This window comes from Amblyraja radiata, chromosome 39 (assembly GCF_010909765.2).
Source record: "Amblyraja radiata isolate CabotCenter1 chromosome 39, sAmbRad1.1.pri, whole genome shotgun sequence".
NCBI classification, from domain to species: domain Eukaryota; kingdom Metazoa; phylum Chordata; class Chondrichthyes; order Rajiformes; family Rajidae; genus Amblyraja; species Amblyraja radiata.
Window position 1 is genome coordinate 9,586,340 of NC_045994.1, and position 20,235 is coordinate 9,606,574.

Genomic DNA, 20,235 nt, shown 5'->3' on the forward strand with positions numbered 1-20,235 from the left:
GTTGTGTTACCAACCGACCATCCTCCCCGTGTTTCACAGTCGAGGTCTTCTTCTTGGTCCGCGCTTTGTCAGGAACCTTCCTCTCAACCTGCCTGCCAAGGACGACCCTACCTGGAACATAGCTTCAAACAATTTAGCTCTCTGGATCTTATGCCCCTGTCCCACTTAGGAAAACTGAACGGAAACCTCTGGAGACTCTGCGCCCCACCCAAGGTTTCCGTGCAGTTCCCGGTTGCAGGTGGTTGCCGGAGGTTGCAGGTAGTGGAAGCAGGTAGGGAGACTGACAAAAACCTCTGGGAACCGTACGGAAACCTTGGGTGGGGCGCAGAGTCTCCAGAGGTTTCCGTTCAGTTTTCCTAAGTGGGACAGGGGCATTAGGAACACGCAAGGATCTCCAGCGTGAAAGGATGGAGATCTTCAAAGAAAGAATTGCAAATTATTAAATCCGATACTCCATACGTGATCAAACAGCACGGTACCTTCATACATTTAGTATTCTATCCCTTTAAGAGGAGGATGACCATTGACTTTGCCTTTTTACTTTTCCCTTGGGCTTTGAAGATAAGTGGTCTATGAACCCAATAGGTCAGTTTCATTCAATTGAGACATTTAAAAAATCTGCAGATTCTGCAACTCAGGAGTAAATGTTTTTCATATAGCTCTTCGACGTGAAATATTAGCTCTTTTTTTTCTTACTTGCTGCCTGACCTGCTGAGGCATAGAGTCATAGAGTCATATACCATGGAAACAGGCCCTTCAGCCCAACTTGCTCATAGCGACCAACATGTCCTATCTACATGAGTCCCACTTACCTGCATTTGGCCCATATCCCTCTAAACCTGTCCTATCACTGTACCTGTCTAATTGTTTCTTAAGCATTGCAATAGTCCTGCCTCAACTACTTCCTCTGGCAGCTCATCCCATACACCCACCAACCCCATTGTGTGACCAAGTTATCCCTCAAATTCATATTAAATCGTTCCCCGTTCAACTTAAACCTATGTCCTCTGGTTCTCCTTTCCCCAACTCTGGGCAAGAGACATCTGTGCATCCACCTTGCATGATTTTGTACACCTCTATAAGATCACCCCTCATTCTCCTGCTCTCCAAGGAATAGAGTTCCAGCCTGCTCAACCTCTCCCTATAGCTCAGACCCTCGAGTCCTGGCAACATCCTCGTAAAAGTCTTGTGAGCATTTTCTGTTTTTACAGATAATTAGATTTTCATTTCCATGCACTAAATGAAATAGCATTGTTCACTCACATTAAAGGGCCTGTCCCACTTTCACGACCTAATTCACGACCTCTGCAGAGTTTGCCCTTCACTCATACTCGCAGCATGGTCATCACGAGGTCGTAAGAGGTCGTAGGTTGTTCATAGCAGGTCGTGATGCTGGTCGTAGGTACTCGTGGCATCAAGTAGGTCGGGGCGTTTTTCTAGCCTGATGAAAAATGGCCACGAGTAAAGAAATGTTGTGAATTAGGTCGTGAAAGTGGGACAGGCCCTTAACAGCAGAAGCACTTTACAGATGCACGACAGGTCAAGGCCACCTGATGGTGGTGCATCATTGCACCATATTTGGGTGGGCAGCGCGACTCACGTCGCAGCGGCCTCTGCAGTCCGTCTGTCTTTTTATTATTTTTTGTCTCGTTTGAATATAGTTTTTATTTTATTTTGTAACTGGGTATGTGTGTGGGCGGCGGGGGGTGGGAAAACTTTTAAAATCTTTTCCCTGTAAGGAGAACCCGACCTTTTCTCTGTCAGGTCTCCGTTGTCGTTGGGGCCTAGCACCGTGGAGCGGCCTCCAACTGGAATGACCTGGGGCTCCAGTCGCGGAGCCTGCGGACCTACTTACCACCGTGGAGCTGGCTGAGTTCGGAGCGGGAGGAGCGGTGGTGGCGCGCGGCTGCGACCCGACCCCGGAGATTTGGAAGCTCTAACCGCAGGTCTGGTAGACAGGAACACCGGTAGCCCGCGGGTCCCTGCTGGGAGACCGCTTTTCGGGGCTTCCGCAACGGCGACTTCTCCCGCCCGAGTTGCGGGGTTGAAGAGTACCTGGAACGGGGCTTTACATCATCACCCGGCGCGGCTTTGAATGGCTGCGGGACTTGCTAGCGTCCGCCAGGGGCTCCAACACCAAGACCCAGAGCGTGGCCTTGAATCGCCCGGCGCGGCTTTAATGGCCGCGGGACACTTACCATCGCCCGCCGGGGGCTTTGACTCTGACATCGGGAGGAGAATGGGGAGTGTTGGAGAGAGATAAGTCTTTGCCTTCCATCACAGCGAGGAGGGGATGCGCTGTGATGGATGTTCGTGTAAATTGTGTTGTGTCTTGGTTCTTTTCCTTGTGTGTATGACTGCAGAAACCAAATTTAGTTTGAACCTCAATGAGGTTCAAATGACAACAAATAAATTGCATTGTATTGTATTGTATTGTAAGGTTGTTGAGAAAGAGTTTACAATCTGCAAGGAGGAAACTTTTTGTCCAGTGGGCTGCTGAATAGTGGGAACACCCATAAACAAAGCGATAACTGCAGAACATGCAGAGTGTTAGGAGAAATGGTCAACTACACAAGAAAACAAATCCTGACCTTCAACAAACCTCAAATCATCCTTGGATTGGGGAGGGGGTGGGAGGTGGGCAATGTCCAATTCAGTTTCCATCCAGTTCTAGAGCTTATATTTATTCCTTTTTTTCTATTTACTGTCCCAAACTCTCCCAAACTCTCCCCAACCAGGTGGCGGCTTATCAGCACATCTGATGTGTTTTTGCAATGCTCGGACCATGTGCTATTAGTGCTACTGTGCCTGACCTTATTCCTACTGGTGGGTCCACCCCAGCGCCTAGCAAAATATTTACTTTGTATGATTATTCTTTTAATGAAAGCACGGTCATCTCAAGAGATGTTCATGCAGGGTTTAATTCCGCATTTTTCTCTTAACGTTCGTGCTCAATATAGCAGCTTCAATATGCACATAACCAAATTGCACCCACTTTTCTCAGCACCCTCTTTGATATCCAGTTGGGAAGGGAGGAACTGCAGATGCTGGTGTAAACCGAAGACAGACACAAAAAGCTGGAGGAACTCAGCAGGTCAGGCAGCATTCGACCCGATACGACACCTATTCCTTTTCTTCAGAGATGCTGCCTGACCCGCTGAGTTCCTCCAGCTTTTTGCATGTGTCTTCGGTATCCAATTGAATGCCCTCCTCTTTTATAATTTTTATTTCATTCCTTGACCCATTCCGATAACCAAGGTTTTGGAGCCGAGAATGAACTGGGCAGGGCACCGCCAGGATGTGGCAACAGGGAACTTAAATCATAATATAGTTATATACTGTAGAGTCGATATGAAATTAAACAGGCAAATCTAGTGAGAAGTAGACGCGGGGAACTGCAGATGCTGGAGTCTTGTGTAGAACATAAACTGCTGGAGTAACTGAGCAGGTCAGGCAGCATCTCTGGCTGCAGGGTGAATGTGCAAACTCCACACATACAGCACCCGAGGTCAGGATCGAACTTCAGGCCTCCGGCGTTGTAAGGGAGCGGTTCTACCCGCTGTGCCACTGTGTCGCCCAGTACAGAATCTGTCAATTAGTATGCGCTTTAGTAAGATTTGATTCTTTTAATATGTTTTAAATCAGCTTAGGATCTCCTATTTACTCTGTTTCAGAGAAAGAGGAACCTTTGAGTCTGGGGCACTTGGTTCCAGTTTTAATGAACAATGAAAACAGAAAGTGTTGGAAATTCTCAAGAGGTTTAAGTGTTAAGGAGGAAAAATGGTTTTACAAATAATCCACCATTAAGGACCTTCGAGGACTTCTCTTTGTGTTATATATGATACCGGATCCTGATTTTTCTCTATTTCAGCAGATACTCATGCACTTGATGGTATGGGATTGATTCATGTGTTTCACCCAAGATGTATAATTAGCAAATGTCTATAATTATAGAGACGTCACTGAATATCCATTTATTCAGTATTTCCAAACCCTGGGTTTTTGGATGATATCAAGCATTAATTCAGAAGGGCTGTTACAGTTTGAGTTAAAAATAAATCTCATGAATGTGTAATTGCCTTTCCCAGGTCAATGTACAAATAATTAGTGACTTTCTCACCCCACCCCCACACTCTTGTCAACACAAGTGAGCAAGCAAAAGTTATCGGCCAATGTCAACATAGCTACAGAGCTGCCCAGACACTTGGGACGGAGTCCAGGCAAACTTAAGTGCATTAACACTTCAACTGAGGCAAGGCATGGGGAATAACAATACTGCAGTCCTGGTCCGACAATAGTGACAGGGGTAAAATCACCTTGAGGCACAAACAGGGGCAACAGTCCAGCAATCCCACCCAGAAAGATCCAGTCCCTTGGTGAAAAGCTTCTTCCCAACTAAACACTTCAAACTCCAAATCTGAACTATGTGTAGGAAGGAACTGCAGATGCTGATTTAAACCGACAATAGACACAAAAAGCTGGAGAAACTCAGCGGGACAGACAGCATTTCTGGAGTGAAGGAATGGGTGACGTTTCGGGTCGAGACCCTTCTTCACACTAATCAGGGGAAAGGAAAACGAGAGATGTAGAAAGATAAAGAACAATGAAAGATATGCAAAAAAGTGACGATGGTAAAGGAAACAGGCCATTGTTAGCTGTTTGTTGGATGTAAACGAGAAGCTGATGCAACTTGAGTGGGGGAGGGATGGAGATAGAGTTACTTGAAGTTAGAGAAATCAATATTCATACCACTGGGCTGTAAGCTGCCCAAGCGAAATATGAGTTGCTGTTCCTCCAATTTGCGTTTAGCCTCACTCTGACAATGGAGGAGACCTAGGACAGAAAGGTCAGTGAGGGAATGGGAAGGAGAATTAAAGTGTTTAGCGACAGGAGAACTACATAGACTTGGGGGCATTGGTTTTATCTATTTGCATTATTATTGTTTGTTTGTTTGCATTTATCTGCATATATGTGTGTGTGTATATATATATATATATATATATATATGTATGTTTGTGTATGTTTTGTATATGTATATATGGGTATATCCATATATACATACACACATATATATATATATAGTTTACAGAGTACTTTGGCTACATATTCTGTTGTGCTGCTGCAAGTAAAGGGGCTGTCCCACTTGGGCGACCTAATTGGCGAGTTTAGAAGAGTTTGAAAAAATGACATGTTGAAGACCAGCTTCGACTAGCTACGACTAGCTACGACTAACTTCGGGAAAATTGGACACCGAATAGTGGAAAGTGAAGACGACCTCCTTCGATCTACTTCGACCTCCCTTCGACTATGATGAAGACTATCTACGACTACCTTCGACTACCCTCGATTACCTACGACTAACATGCCGACCTACTACGACTAAACCTACGAGTAAAAAAAGTATCGATTTTTTCCATGGCAACCTTTTTTTACTTGCAGGCATTTTTTTACATATTGAAAAAAGCGTCGCGACCTAGCTGAGGTCTCGAGTACGCGGGGACCACTCTCGAGCATGAAGGAGAGTTACGAAGACCTCCTACGACCTCGTGTCGAACATGCTGCGAGTATGAGTCGAGGGCAAACTCACCAGAACTCGCAGATTAGGTCGCCCAAGTGGGATAGGCCCTTAAGAATTTCATTGTTCTATCTAGGACATATGACGATAAAACGCTCTTGGGAATTTGTTGATAGTAGTAATTTGCAAATGGGATGAAGGTAGCAGGGGGATCAAGACTGGAGAGGCAACAAGCTTCCTTAGGCTGGGAGGAAATAATTCCAAAATGAGGAACCCATTGGTGTAGTGGCAACCTATAATGAGTTGCAGGACTCTGGCACACTGAATAATTGTTTTGTTTAATAAAGAAGAAAGTTTTTTGCATGTTTTAAAATAGATTTTTATATCAAAACAGTGCACGTACACAGGTAATGCTGCATTTTATACACAGAATAAAGATCTCTCATCATGTTATATCTTTCTCCATTCATCCCATGGAAAACAATTTACATTTAATAACTTACAGCTCACTTCATATTTAACAGGTCTTAAAAATAAAAGCTCAATAAATACTTGCTTTATGAACAAAACCTCCTAGAATCTTGAGGGTAACAGTCAGGCAAATGCGAATAGACTAATCACTAAGTCTTAGCGAAATTATCATTGAGCCTAAAGCACTGATACAATATTCATGTGTACTCTATTCTAGCCAGCTGTTAATCTGTTGGAAATAAATATAACAAGGCCTGCAAATTTGCATTGTACACTTTTGTTCTTTTGTAAATCAAGGTTAATGTTTCTCACTATTTTTTTTTCTTGGTGTTCATCGTTCAAAATACATCCAAAAAAGGCTTGATGGCCATTGTGCACTTTCCTGCAGCCAGCAGCTAATTTATATGAATCTGTAAGGAAAAGGGATAATCTCTTGGAGCTGAGGGAAGGATATTAATAATGTTGCCGTGCACCAGAACGGTTGATAGGAGGGTACTGTAGACTGGTCTATATTTGGATCAAATGCAGCTCTGCGATCTGCTATTGGCAATGTTGGCAGGTGAACACATTCTCGAAATTGACTTCTTCTGTGGACTATTTTGGTGCGAAAACAGTGGCACCTCACAAATGCATTAAACTTTTGTCAGCTGGTAACACTACTAGATACTGCAATCCTTTCAAGGGATAGGAAATATTTAGAGGGATATGGGCCAAACACAGGCAGGTAGGACTAGTGTAGATGTGGCATGTTTGTCAGTATGGGCACATTGGGCCAAAGAGCCTGTTTCCATGACTCTATGACTCTATTGTGTGTAATCAAACCTATTTCTACCTGTGAAAAAGGTTTACCCTAAAGGTCTTGTCAATGTAAGGGTACTTTGCACATTAACTTTGTCTGCAGAAGATATATATGAAGAGGGAAGGTTTCTATGTTTAATCAAAGTCCAAGAGAGACTCCACCAATTAGTGTGTTTGCAGTTTGTTGATGGCTGAACTTACAGAGGGAAAAAAACTTCCACTATAGTCCATGTAACTGTGAAACCATTTATTTTGAAGGATTTTTTCTGAAGCCACTCAGATTCATTGTACAAACATAATAGGTCAAAAGATTTTGCTTTAAAATGACCCTAAATAGATTTTTGATTGGATTTGTAAAATGAAATATTTTGATATGAAAGCGTGAAAGCATGTACCATCAGATTCAAGAACAGCTTCTTCCCTGCTGTTATTAGACCCTTGAACAATCCTCGTACATGTAAGGTTGAATTCCTGGTCTTCCAATCTACCTTGATGCAGCCCTTGCAATTTTTTTAAACAGCACTTTCCCTGTTGCTATAATATTGTATTCTTCACATGATTTATTTTTCTCTCTTCCACTACCATTGACATACTTATGCATGATATGATCTGCCTTGATAGCACACAAGCACATTTTTCCATCATGTCTAGGTACATGAGACAATAATACACAAATAATAATAACCAATAACATTATTGATATTATCTTAATTCATCCTACCATCCAATAAATGATGTGGGATGTCAGATTTTGACACAGACATAGTCAAGATTACATGGGGTTGGTATTCACTCAAGTGATTCAGACCATGTCACGCATATTGTGCAGAATGCACTACAAGCTGTTCCCTTATCACCCATGGCAAATAGCTTTGGCCTGCTTGTACAAAAGTGGTGCGACTCAGTATAGTGTAGAAGAGAAGAGCTAACGTCAGTCGCACTTCTCCAAGAATTTGACAACTTTGCGGTTCAGTATAAATAACGTGACAGGGCCCAGTGTTTCTCAGCTTCCAACGCCTCCTTATCTGGTGCTTCAGTTCCCAGGTTGGCAGGGATCGGGAAGAGCATGTGATAGCACAGAGTTGCTTTTAAACTGACGGAAAGGATTGTGCACAAACAACTTTGACAAGAAGCTAAAAGAGGCAACCCAAGCAGAAGAAAATTCCCGTCCTCCTAAATAATCGCTGTTAGGATCCATGAAAATTAAAGTATTATCCAGTGGGTCTGAAGGCTCTGCAATTCTGCAGCATCTTGCAGCAGATGAAATACCTGGAAGTGCTATTACTGTAGTTGTGCAAGAATGTTTGCAAGAAGGCTATTCTCAGGAATGGAACAGGGATACTTGATTTTTAAACACAAGGATTTTGGAATAGTGGAATTGTAGTAATATAAAGAGGAGTCCACCTCACTAGTCTGTGAAGAAGCAAAGCCATTCATCACACTCCTCGCTACAGTGGAATTGCCAAAGTTACTTTTTATAACAGTGGGTAGTCGGAAGAGCGAATCTGGACTTCAGAATCCTGCCATGATCTTTAATTTCCCTAACAACTTTGATAGCTGTTTGATAATAGCTTCACCAGATGGATTATAAACATAAATGAGTTCTTGTTTGTAGATTTTATGGAAATAAAAAAGGAATCTTGGTGAACTATGCAACATTCTTGTCAAAATTTGTTAACCTGTTATAACAAGACTGGGTGGCAATTTAAATGGATTCCAATATATTTTAGCATTAAATTGACAAATTAACGACAATTAGAATTAAATGAAAATTGTTATAAATGATTAATGTTCTGGGTTGAATTTCTGCATTGGACGGGCAATGACTGAAGGGGTGAGACGATAAAACAGACATGCTTTCTACAGTATCGCAGGTCAGCTGATGGTCAAAATAGCAACAAACAAGCTGATGCCATGTACCATGTTGCTATCAGAACTAATATCACATACTGCTTTGAACACGTGATCCTGTTGTGTTGAAAATGGATCAAAATCAATAGATTTCGGATAAGAAGCATCGATCAACAAGTGATGATAGCATCATCTGGCTTGGTGTTCTCATTGAGTTCATTTTTGGAGGAGAAGATGATGATGTGAATCTACATCATCAATAGTTTGGGTCAGTCCATCTATTGTTTGTATGTTGCCTGTTACTCTGCTTGGATGGTACCCAGAAGCAATGGAAGTACATGTGTCAATATTAATTTTTCTTAATTGAGCAGAAATACATTCAGTCAAAACCATAACAATAATCTTACATTATGATGTTACTTTTAAAGGACAAAGCAGGTGAGCGCCTCTCCCTGTGAAAAGTTTACTGATACCGAGGGTCTGTAACGAGGTTATTGCTATTACAGTGCTATTACAGTGCTGTACATGTTATAGTGCTGTTGGAGGTCTCTCCCTTGAAACAGAATAAGGCTGAACAAGTCTCATTATCATTCGAAACTAATCCAATATGATGATATTACCCTTTAAAAAATAGCTTTTTTTGTTTAATGCAAAGCAGTTTATGCATGGATTTACATTTAAAGACATTTTATCTTTACAAATATATACAAAATCAACACATAATAAAGTCACAGAAACCCTTTCTGAGAGTCATCTTCATTTACAGTCGAGGGGAAGGGGCTATCATGTCCCCATAACGAGAGTCCCGCAGAAGAGGTATTTTGATTTGTATTGAAAATAATCTCATGTGTTTGAAGCATAGGAAATGATAGCAGTTATACAGCAAAATATTCCATGTGAAGGCTTTGTTGTCAGGCAGAGTTGTCTTCTGCAATCACTGAAATCCTTGTACCTGTTTCTCGTCTATCTTCTGCTTCTCAGCAACACCACATAGCTGGTTTCAATGTCACGTTGTTAACGTCCAGCCACAGCCCAGCTTCTGTGCCACTCTATATCCAGCCCAAAATGCTTCAACATTGCCTCCACTCGAGTGTAGGAAAGATTGAAGCTACTTTCTTCAATTCCCATGACCTGCTGTTTTTCCCCACTTACCATCCCAGACTGTTTGTGATCTTAAGGTGTTGTTTGACAACTGAGCTGATCTAATATCTTCCTAGTCACTAAACGTCAATGGCTCCCAACCTTTGGGAAAGTAAACCCCACCTACACAGACTTGAACTCAGACGGTTCTCTCCATAAAAATGCTAATGGTGTCGATATAGTTTTACTACAACTCCATGTAGTTTAGTTTAGTTTAGAGACACAACATGGAAACAGGCCCATCGGCCCACTGAGTCCACGTCGACCTTTGATCACCCCTTCACAACAGTTCTATGTTATTTATCCCACTTTCACATTCACGTTTTACATACTAGGGGCAATTTGCAGAGACAAATTGACTTACAAACCTGCACGTCTTTGAGATGTGGGAGGAAACCAGAGCACCCGAAGGAAACCCACGTGGTCTCCGGGAGAACATGCAAACTCCGCACAGGCAGCGCCCGAGGTCAGGATTGAACCAGGGTCTCTGATGCTTTGAGGCAGCAGCTCTACCAGCCTCTCCACTGTGCCACCCAGTTTATCTGCTGTTAAATTATCTTCTTCTTTCAGACCATATGTTTCCAATCCTCTCCTGTTCTCCCACTTTCTGCTGGCATGCATTAAAAAAATTCCCTTCCTGCATCCAACTTCATACCAAATCTCTTCAATCATCACCTCCCGCTCACTCACGTACATTGTGTCGTGCTCCAGCATCTCCTTAATCTTAAAGTTCACTTCTGTATGATTAAGTCTCTCCATGTCCACATTCCCCAATTTCTCGATAACTCTCCCCAATGCTGCAACTGCCCAGGAATTATAAATTCCCTGACTTTATATGCAAAATAAAACACCTCCCTCTTGCCTTCTCTTTCCTCCTTTGAAACATTCCTTAAAACATAGAAACATAGAAAATAGCTGCAGGAGGAGGCCATTCGGCCCTTCGAGCCAGCACCGCCATTCATTGCGATCATGGATGATCGTCCCCAATCAATAACCCATGCCTGCCTTCTCCCCATATCCCTTGATTCCACTAGCCCCTAGAGCTCTATCTAACTCTCTCTTAAATCCATCCAGTGATTTGGCCTCCACTGCCCTCTGTGGCAGGGAATTCCACAAACTCACAACTCTTTTTTCTCACCTCAGTCTTAAATGGCCTCCCCTTTATTCTAAGACTGTGCCCCTGGTTCTGGACTCGCCCAACATTGGGAACATTTTTCCAGCATCTAGCTTGTCCAGTCCTTTTATAATTTTATATGTTTCTATAAGATGCCCTTTCATCCTTCTAAACTCCAGTGAAACCTTCCTGACCACGCTTTTGGTCACTATTTGAATGCGTTCTTTTTTTTAATCCTGATAGCTATTGTTGCCATTATTACCATGGAATATTTTACTACGTGGAAAATAAAACAAGAAAAATATAGAAATCTTGGAATTACTCAGCAGGTGATGAGGGAAACAATTAAACGCTCCAGATTAAAGTCCTTTTTATCAGAACTGGGTCATCATCCTGAATCATTAATCTGATTCCTGCTTCCTCTCATGTTTAGATATTCCCTCGGTCATGTTTATCCCACCAGCCACACTCTCTGCAACTTCAAATTGCCATTTTCACCTCTCTTGCTCAGTTCTGACAAAGTGTCTCAGACTTGAAACATTAACTCTGTTCCATCCCACAGATATCACCCAGTCTGCTGAGTGCTTCCTGAATTTTCTGTTTTGGATTTCCAGCATATGCAGGTATATAGAAACACATTTTCATGCTCCTTAGTTGTTAATTGCCCTACTATTTCCAGAATATTTTGTTTATACTGCAGGTTTCCAACTTCTTTCTGTTTTGGGCCAGGTAGCATCTCTGGAGAACGTGAATAGGTAACGTTTCGGGTCGGGACCCTTCTTCAGACCTGACCTGAATCGTCACCTATCCATGTTCTCCAGGGAAGCTGCCTAACACATTGAGTTACTCTGGCATTTCGCGTCTTTCCTTGGTAAACCAGAACCTGCAGTTCCTTGTTTCTACATCTTTTTGTTTAGCATTCGTGCTAAATAAATGCAATTATTCTTTGGTATTTTACTACAGGTAGGAGTTTACCTCTATTGTTTGATGTTGGGAATAATATTATTGAATAATATTTGACTTAAAAGAGTCCTAAAATTTGCAAATTCACATCTGAAAGATAGATTAAAGCAATTCAGCTACATGCCATGCAGCCCCATTGCTACACTGCTGTGATCAATGGTTATTTATCCTCCCAGTTCACGTTCTTGCAAAATGAACGCGGACTCTAGCCATTTATGGGAACCGAAAGGTAACTTTCTTTATCCTAACCCTGGAAATTTAACTAACGGTGTACGAATGGTAGTCTGATTGTCAGGAGATAGAAGAGTGAAACAATTTGTTTACTTCAAAAAAAAAGCTTAAAATTTAATTAACCAGAACATTTCAGAATTCATTTAGCCTTTGTAAAATACAAAATGTTTAAAGGGGTTGGAGAAAAAGTCTGTATTTGGAATAAAGCAAAAACTCCAATGTGGAGCACGGGCAAAGAGTTAAGTTGCCTTCTCCAATCCCCCAACCTCTGTGTTACTGACTGATGCTCCGACACTCTTCCTGTTTCTATGTAAGGTTATCGGGAGCATGTTCTCAGTGAAGCTAGCTTCTGTGACTTTATAAACACAGTCATTTTTTTTTTCCAGCAACAGCACTCTTTATAAATCTAGAAATCCAGCTGTACATCCTTAAATAAACTTCTTAAATAGGCAGCACGAGATGTACACATTTACAATCTTATTCATTAAATACTTTGAAATTGACATATATTAGAGTTATTTTTCTGGTTGCCCTTCTGGACTATCTGCAGCCACATTCTGCCACCACCATACCTTCATATTTGAACTTGTACGTGACCACACCTGCATCATCTAGATAGAGGATTGAGATGGGGTCCAATTTTGAGGGAACACAAGAGGCTTTAGCTGCCATTTTAGGGTTGCGAATATTCACCAGAGTCTGCACAATGGCATGCTTAGTTGGTGTGACATGCTCAGTCAATGGATAGTAGCAAGAGCCTTTGCATTCGTAAGCCTCGTATCCGGTTGGGGCTATGATCCAGGAATCCCACCCGATGTCTTTAAACTCCACGTAGAGGGGACTCCTCTTGCAGTAATTCCCCCTGGCATTCCTTCTGATCCTCGAGGAGGTATCGTAGAGCATGTTTGACCGTCTTTGCAACATGGCTTCCTCGTTCAAGTCGGCTCCAAGATTCCCGTTCTCCAAGCTCTGAAACACCACGTCTTGCTCGTGGTCAATCATCTGCTCCAGTTCTTCGATGGCCTCCTTCTTAATGCTGTTTCTATCATCAGAGAACACTATTAGTAATGGCACGTGCTTGGTCTCGGCTTTCATGTCGATATCAAGATCTCCATCTTCATGCTCTTCCTCTTCCATGTTTTCAATGTGCACCTCAAGTCTGTGAGTGGTCTGCTCAGACTTTGACCATCTCAAGATAGCTTCCGTCACATCAAAAGTCTCCCAGCCACTGTCTCTGCCATAAATCTGTCTTTTTGCCAATTGTACTTTTCCTTGATGCTCTTCGCCGGTGTCCCCCTCAACCTCCCCTTCACTCACTTCGTAGATGGTGACTTTCCTGTCCACACCTTCATATATTCTCCTGTCCCTATCGACCAAGGTGTACAGCCGTAGTTCAGCCATGGTGATTTCTTCATGGCGAGGCACAGACACGTTGAACAGGAGAGAATGGATCCTCACATCGTTGGTTTGGTTGGAGACTGAAGTGTCTGGAAAACATAAATGATTTGCCAAAACATGAAACGCGAATTGCAAAATTGAGATTACATCTTACTTAGAATATTTATAAGAAACTTTCAGGCCACAGAATAATCTCTACTGGGCACATGGTTGGAGAAGTTTGGGTGACAACTGAAGGAGACTAGGCTCAAGCTTCAGATAGGAGTTGAAAGTTAAGACAAGCAATGTTAGGTGAATTTATTGAAGCTGGAGTAACTCAGTGGGACAGACCGATCTCTGGAGAGAAGGAATGGGTGACATTTTGGGTCGACACCCTTCTTCAGATCTATTGAAGGGATCAGCAACCTCTCTGTAGAATATCATTTGATACAAATAAGTGATGATTTGTGGGTTGCCACTATACTATGACGTTTTGTAGACTAGGTTGGTTTTCCTTTCAATAAAGGAGTCCAAGGGGAATTTGTTGCTGGCTACACTGATACACTGCTATGCTGCTCCAGCAACCCGGTAGGGTTCCCTGATGGGCTCTGATTTCTTCTCACCTTCTAGACATGTATTGGCCGCTGTAAATCACCTCCACCGTAGGAAAGTCAGGGTGGTGTTAATTGCTGTGTGAGTGAGAATAAGTTACAGGAGTGGCAAAGCCCTAGAGAGCCAGATAGACTTGATGGACCAATTGCCTCTAATACAGTAGATAATATAATAAAATGAAGCAAAAATACTAAAATTAACTGTGGCTTGTAAAGCTATAATAGCCCGCATTTGTATCTAACTTCGCACTTCCTTCTTATACATAGCCCCAGACAAGATAAGCAGAAAGGATCAAGAGCTGGGAAGTGATATTAACCTGGTCTAAAATTGGCTGGCGTGTAAATAGTGGGCAAAGGGTCAGCTTCAGAACCGAAGATTCAAATGTTAGCGTAATTCCATGTGGAAATCAAGAGTATTTCATTGAAGAATCCTTTTGTAAGGTCACAGTACAAATAGACTAATATTTTGAGGAAAAAAAACATTTAAAGTGTAATCTGTAGTCATTACAGCAACTGTAATGGCTGCATATATTACGCACTCATTGTATCACGAGAATCTCAGATTGTTATAGGATGATTCCCCGGGGATGAAGGGAAGGAAGGAATATAGGTTTTGTGCAGACGGATAAGAGTTGATCTTGGCAGCATGTTCAGCACAGACATTGTGGGCCGAAAGGCCTGTTCCTGTCTAGTACTGTTCAATGGCTGTCATTCTATTGAATCGTGTTTGACACCCATGAAGACTCACAGGGTGTTTTGACTGCATTAAAGGGGCTACATATAAAGATGGTTGTTCTTAAGCATTCTCATTACAAACAATGATTTGGGCAGACAGGGCGAAAACGGAAGTATTTCAATGTTTTGATTAGGAAACTATTGGCTCCTCTTGCTGGGTTACATCCTTAGTCTAAGACTGTTGTTGTTGGCTGTTAACTTGAATATGAACACCTTTTGTGAAGTGTCATGGAAAGCATTAGATCTAGGATGGGACAAGACTATAATCATTCAGTTCCCTATACTACTAGCTACATGGTTGGATTCAGAATCGCAAGGAAAACTGACATTTTCATTCCATTACAAAGGACACAGTGCTGGAGTAACATAACTCGTAAACTAAAATCAAACGCAGCAGGTCAGGCAGCATCTCTGGAGAACATGGACACGTGATGTTACCCCTTTTTCAATATGAACGAGCTATATAAATGAACGATTGTTATTTATGTCACATTGTGACAGCAATTAGTATCATTTTGTATATCAACCAGCATCTGCAATTCCCTGTTCCTACATTTTCATTCGATTTTCAGCTTCTAGTGCGTGCTGAATAATTGGGACATGGATTAGTCGTGGAGGCTACAATCGCTTCCTATTTCCTTATTTCATTTCCCCTTTTCTGACTCGTATATTTTCCCCACAAGGCCAACATTGACTCGACAGAATATTAGCGGTAGTGTTACTCAGCGCGACACACACCGAAAAGCATGCGTCAGGACTTTGGCAAACTCCGAGTTAAACCAACGATGGGAGTAAGATCGTCCCCTTGATCTTTCAGTTTTTTCATACTTGTTGAATGAGACCACTGTAAGGCCGCCTTGTTTCACTTTACTGAAAGACTGCTTCTAGTCGATAAATCTAACCCTGAAGATTGGATGTGTGAATTGTAACTTCTTCCCACCCTGGCTGAACCGGGAGGAAAATCCCTGCTGGAAACATCAATATTTGCGTTAGCAAGGTAAGACAATTCCAGGCTAACGAAAGAGCAACATACGAAACATTTCTCCAGTGATGCTCCCTGACCCGCTGAGTTACTCCAGCATTTTGTGTCGAGCCTGAAGAAGGGTTCCGACACGAAATGTCACCTATTCCCTTTCTCCAGAGATGCTGCCTGGCCCGCTGAGTTACCCCAGCATTGTGTGTCTATCTTCCGACTACTTTCAATTCCTATGTGCTTTAACTACAAGCCGATGCGTGTATAAACAACGCTGCCTCTATACAAACAACTTTTCATTGCAGTTTGCGAACAGTTTAATTGATAATAGACTTTAAATGTCAGAAGCGAGAGAGGCGAAAGGAGTTCAATTATTGTACCAGCGTGGCAATGTCAAGGCAGTGTTTTTCATTTCATAACAAGAGGCAAATGTCATCCTCGATAGCGGCTCATTTATCACTACACAACCTACACTTTCCCCACCCACCCACCCACCCATCTTCTTTGGAAAGTTGTGGCAAGACTGAATTTGGTGATCGCTTGCTACGTTTATCGTTTGCAGAATGAAATCAGAACTTTTCAAAACCAAATGGTTTTCTCGATGTGACATATTGTGATGCACTTTTAAAAATATAAACATGCTCGATTTTCTTTTGCGGTGCTGAGTTAGTGAGGACGCAAAAAAAAAAATCCACACACACAAACAGTCACCGCAAAGTCATCCTTCAAAATTTCTTCCACAAGTTATAAGGGACGTTTCATATTAGTTTATGGCGGGGGGAAAAAGCTGGGAGTTAGCAGATTGGTTCGAATTGTCGTTGCGCCTAATTAATTTTATTAATTATTTCAATTTTTTACTGTTAGCATATGACTTGCAAAACAAAAAGGCGTTTGATTCTGGAGAGGTCCTATCTATAATGTGTAGGCTTCACCAACGATCCGATCTCAATAATTTTCCTTGGGGAAAGATAACAGATTGGCGGGGAGCAGAGACCACAGAGACTTTGCAGATCTGGCATTGAAAACGCTGTCCACATGTTGCCTACCTTCGTTCTTGAAGCTTCTTACTATATTGGAGGAAGGCATGGAGGTCCTATCATTTGCGAATCTGTTGTAGAGGTCAATCATGTACTCGGGTGCTTCCACTTTCGCTGCATCGATGGGTGGACTTCCCGATAGATTCAGGCTCTTCAGAAACTCTCCTTTCATGCTCGCCAGCAGCGTGTTGAAATCAACGGAGTCCTCCTCTTGAATATCGTCTTCCAACACGTACCTGCTCTCTTCTTCGGTCGCGCCTGCACGGTTGTCGATGGGACTGCCGGCTGCCAAAGGTAGCAAAAGGCACAGGCAAGCAAAAACCTGCAGTGACAGGGAACACATTATTATTGCTGTATGTGGGTGTGTGTGTTTTCCCGTCTGCTGTTGCTGACCCTAAACAATCTGGACTGTGTTTGACAGCTTCTCAAGCGTCGCTGTTTTATCCTCTGCAGTGGACCAGGCTGTTGTCATTCAAATGCAATGCTGACAATTTTTTGGAAAACCTTCCTTTACGTCTGTGGTCTCTCACTGTCCAAAGAAGCCAGCTCCCAGCAATTGGCCAGTGTGATCTCACATGGCATCCCCCCCCTCCCTTATCTATCTGGTATATGCAGTGCAACTAGATTTTCTTATCTCTAATCCTCTTCCTTAATGAGCATTCTGTAAACACTCTCTCGTTTGGTTCCTGGCTAATGGAGAGGATGGTTTCCATGCTTTGAAGGAGGCACTGCCCTCTTCGTGTGTAGAGCCTAACAATTAAATCCAAGACACTGTATTAATTTTCTGCACAATTAATGCCTTCCCAAAGGATAGCATCAGAAACCTCCTGACCTCGGTGGCGTCAGTTCTGCTCATGGTATTTTAATATAAAAAAATTAATAAGAAATTATCTTTAAAAAACTATTAAAAAAGAAATAGTGAAACGATTACTTCAAGTTCTTAATTTAAGGCCACCATTGTGAAATAATTATTTCAAGATAGACACAAACTGCTGGAGTAACTCAGCGGGACCGGCAGTATCTCTGGATAGAAGGAATCGGTGACATTTCGGGTTGAGACTGAAGAAGGGTCTCAACACGAAAACATCACCCATTCCTTCTCTCCAGAGATGCTGCCTGTCCCGCTGAGTTACTCCAGCATTTTGTGCCTATCTTTGGTTTAAACCAGCATCTGCAGTTCCTTCCGACATCAATTATGTCAAGTTGTTAATGTAAGACCACCAATAATTGGCAAGAATTGTGATAAGGAAACGCAGCCTGTTTGGAAGTTGTGCCCCCTTCAAAAATTCCAATCAGCAACTCGAAACCAGAGCTGGACCCTAATGAGCATTTCTGTGCTTGCATTTCCTGAAATATTCATTGTTCAGGTTTTGGAAGATATCATGGGAAAGTTTGGATGGGGCACTGAAGAGGTGTCGCTGAGGACGCAATCTCAAGGAAACAATCAATTAGCAAGAGGTTAAAGGAAATACCTCATCACTACAAAACATTCGCTGCTCACCACGTACATGTCACGTTTCTAATGAGGGCAGCACTTTATTAGGCTGCTGAAGCTAAAGAGCTAACCAACAAATGGTGTTGTGTAGGAAGGAACTACAGATGCTGGTTTAAACTGAAGATAGACACACAAATCTGGAGTAACTCAATGGGCCAAGCAGCATCTCTGGAGAAAAGGGATAAGTGACGTTTTGGGTCCGAACCCTTCTTCAGAGGGTTTCAACCCAAAGCATCGCCTATTCCATTTCTCCAGAGATACTGCTTGACCCATTGAATTACTCCATCTTTTTGTGTATCCTCAACAAATGGTATTGCTTACCACAATGTGTGGATTTTAGAATTTCATTCTGTAAATATATTAAGTTCTCGATTAATAATAAATAACATTAAAAGTAAGTTTTATTCACATTATAAACCATAGATGTGCTATATTTTATCATTTTAAGTTGAGGTAGATATTTAATGTAGCTAATTCCGATTTATATTTATAATTGATCAGTTCGTCTATATTTTTAAATCATAAAGACACTGGAACAAACATTCCTCCAAATGAATTGGGACTGACCCAACATTGAAAGGCCTATGATTCTTAAAACAAATATTTATTCAGACAAGGAACAATCGCTATGAGATGTATAGGCATGTTTGAACATGTAGAGACAAGGCAGAGCAGTTACCAAAATTTGGGCAAAGCATTGAACATTGAAAAGGGAATAATGGAATCTGGGATATATTATATAACTGAGGAGTTCGAATAATTTAGACATAGACGACTGTGTCTTGGAATGCAAGTTAAACGTTGGTATGTGTCGGAACTGCGGATGCTGGTTTACACCGAAGATAGACACAAAATGCTGGAGTAACTCGGCAGCATCTCTGGATAGAATGAATGGATGACATTTGTGGTCCAGACCCTTCTTCAGACAGCTAGTATCTTGTTGAAAATCAATCCCACTTTATTATTTGATATCTTGAAATGTCGCAGACTGGAATCTCATTCATGGCCGCAGAACCTTTATAGATTAAGTGAATAATATCTGGGAATAGGTTGCAGGCTGCAGTTTAATTTAGAGTGTTAGACCATTAATAAACGGAGTGAGTTCAGCATTAAATTTATTAAATGGTTTAGATATTTCATATACGGTATAATGGATAGTGAGGAGCACATTGAAAGTTGTAAATGCACTGTTTTGTCTCACAATATATAACTATAATTTGCAGATCAAAGTAATAATTGAATTAAAAACATATTTATCTTTCATTTATTTCACAGATTCACAAAAGTGATGGAATTATTTTTCTTTCATGACAATATATTCAGATATAATACATTCTGACATATATATTTAATCCATTTGTTTAACACTGCATGGTTATAATTTTAAAAAATATGTTACGTTTTGCGGGTAATTTCTAAACTAAACTAAACGAAACAGGTGGGAATATGATGGGGCATTTGGTCACATATACCCATGAAGCTCTGATTCAAAGGCTATATCCAATTCTTACAACCAGTACTGTGAAACCTTTAACTTGTGATAGATAGTCACAGCAGCTGCAAACAACCATTTCACTAAATAACTATCAATGAAGGCAAAAAGCAATTATCCTAAAAGGGGGTTGCAAAGCAAAGGAGAAAGATCCAGGGAAAATCCCGATGCGTGAACAGAGAATGATAAGAATAGAGAAGATACATTTTTGTAACAGAGGAAGACTGACTCAGTAAGGATTTGTGACTCCAATTAGGTGCTGGAATGAGCAGAGTTTATTCATCACTTGATCAACAAACATGTCACTTAGGGTTGAAATCTGATGTTATGAACTTCCTGGTTCAATATCGTACCATTGTTTTCCTTCAGATCGGCATAATTCAGAGCAGAGCTTTATGAATTATTTCACCCCGTTGAGTCAAAAATTGAAGG

General features: G+C 41.6%; 1 protein-coding gene across 1 annotated transcript; it reads right to left on the reverse strand.

Moving 5' to 3' along the window:
- Positions 1–12,355: 12,355 nt before the first annotated feature.
- On the reverse strand, positions 12,356–17,181 carry LOC116967351 (bone morphogenetic protein 10-like). Its single transcript, XM_033013859.1, has 2 exons — positions 16,826–17,181; positions 12,356–13,570 (listed from the first exon to the last, which is right to left on the reverse strand). Exons 1-2 carry the CDS (start codon positions 17,157–17,159, stop codon positions 12,624–12,626), a joined length of 1,281 nt encoding a protein of 426 aa, XP_032869750.1. The 5' UTR covers positions 17,160–17,181; the 3' UTR covers positions 12,356–12,623.
- Between the last annotated feature and the right edge of the window lie 3,054 nt (positions 17,182–20,235).

What these genes read in the sequence shown, in the direction of transcription:
- LOC116967351 (XM_033013859.1), bottom strand. Translation starts at nt 17,159, where the DNA reads ATGTGTTCCCTGTCACTGCAGGTTTTTGCTTGCCTGTGCCTTTTGCTA. An exon ending in AAGAAGCTTCAAGAACGAAG is followed by an intron (nt 13,571 to 16,825) that starts GTAGGCAACATG and finishes TATGTTTTCCAG; the next exon opens with ACACTTCAGTCTCCAACCAA.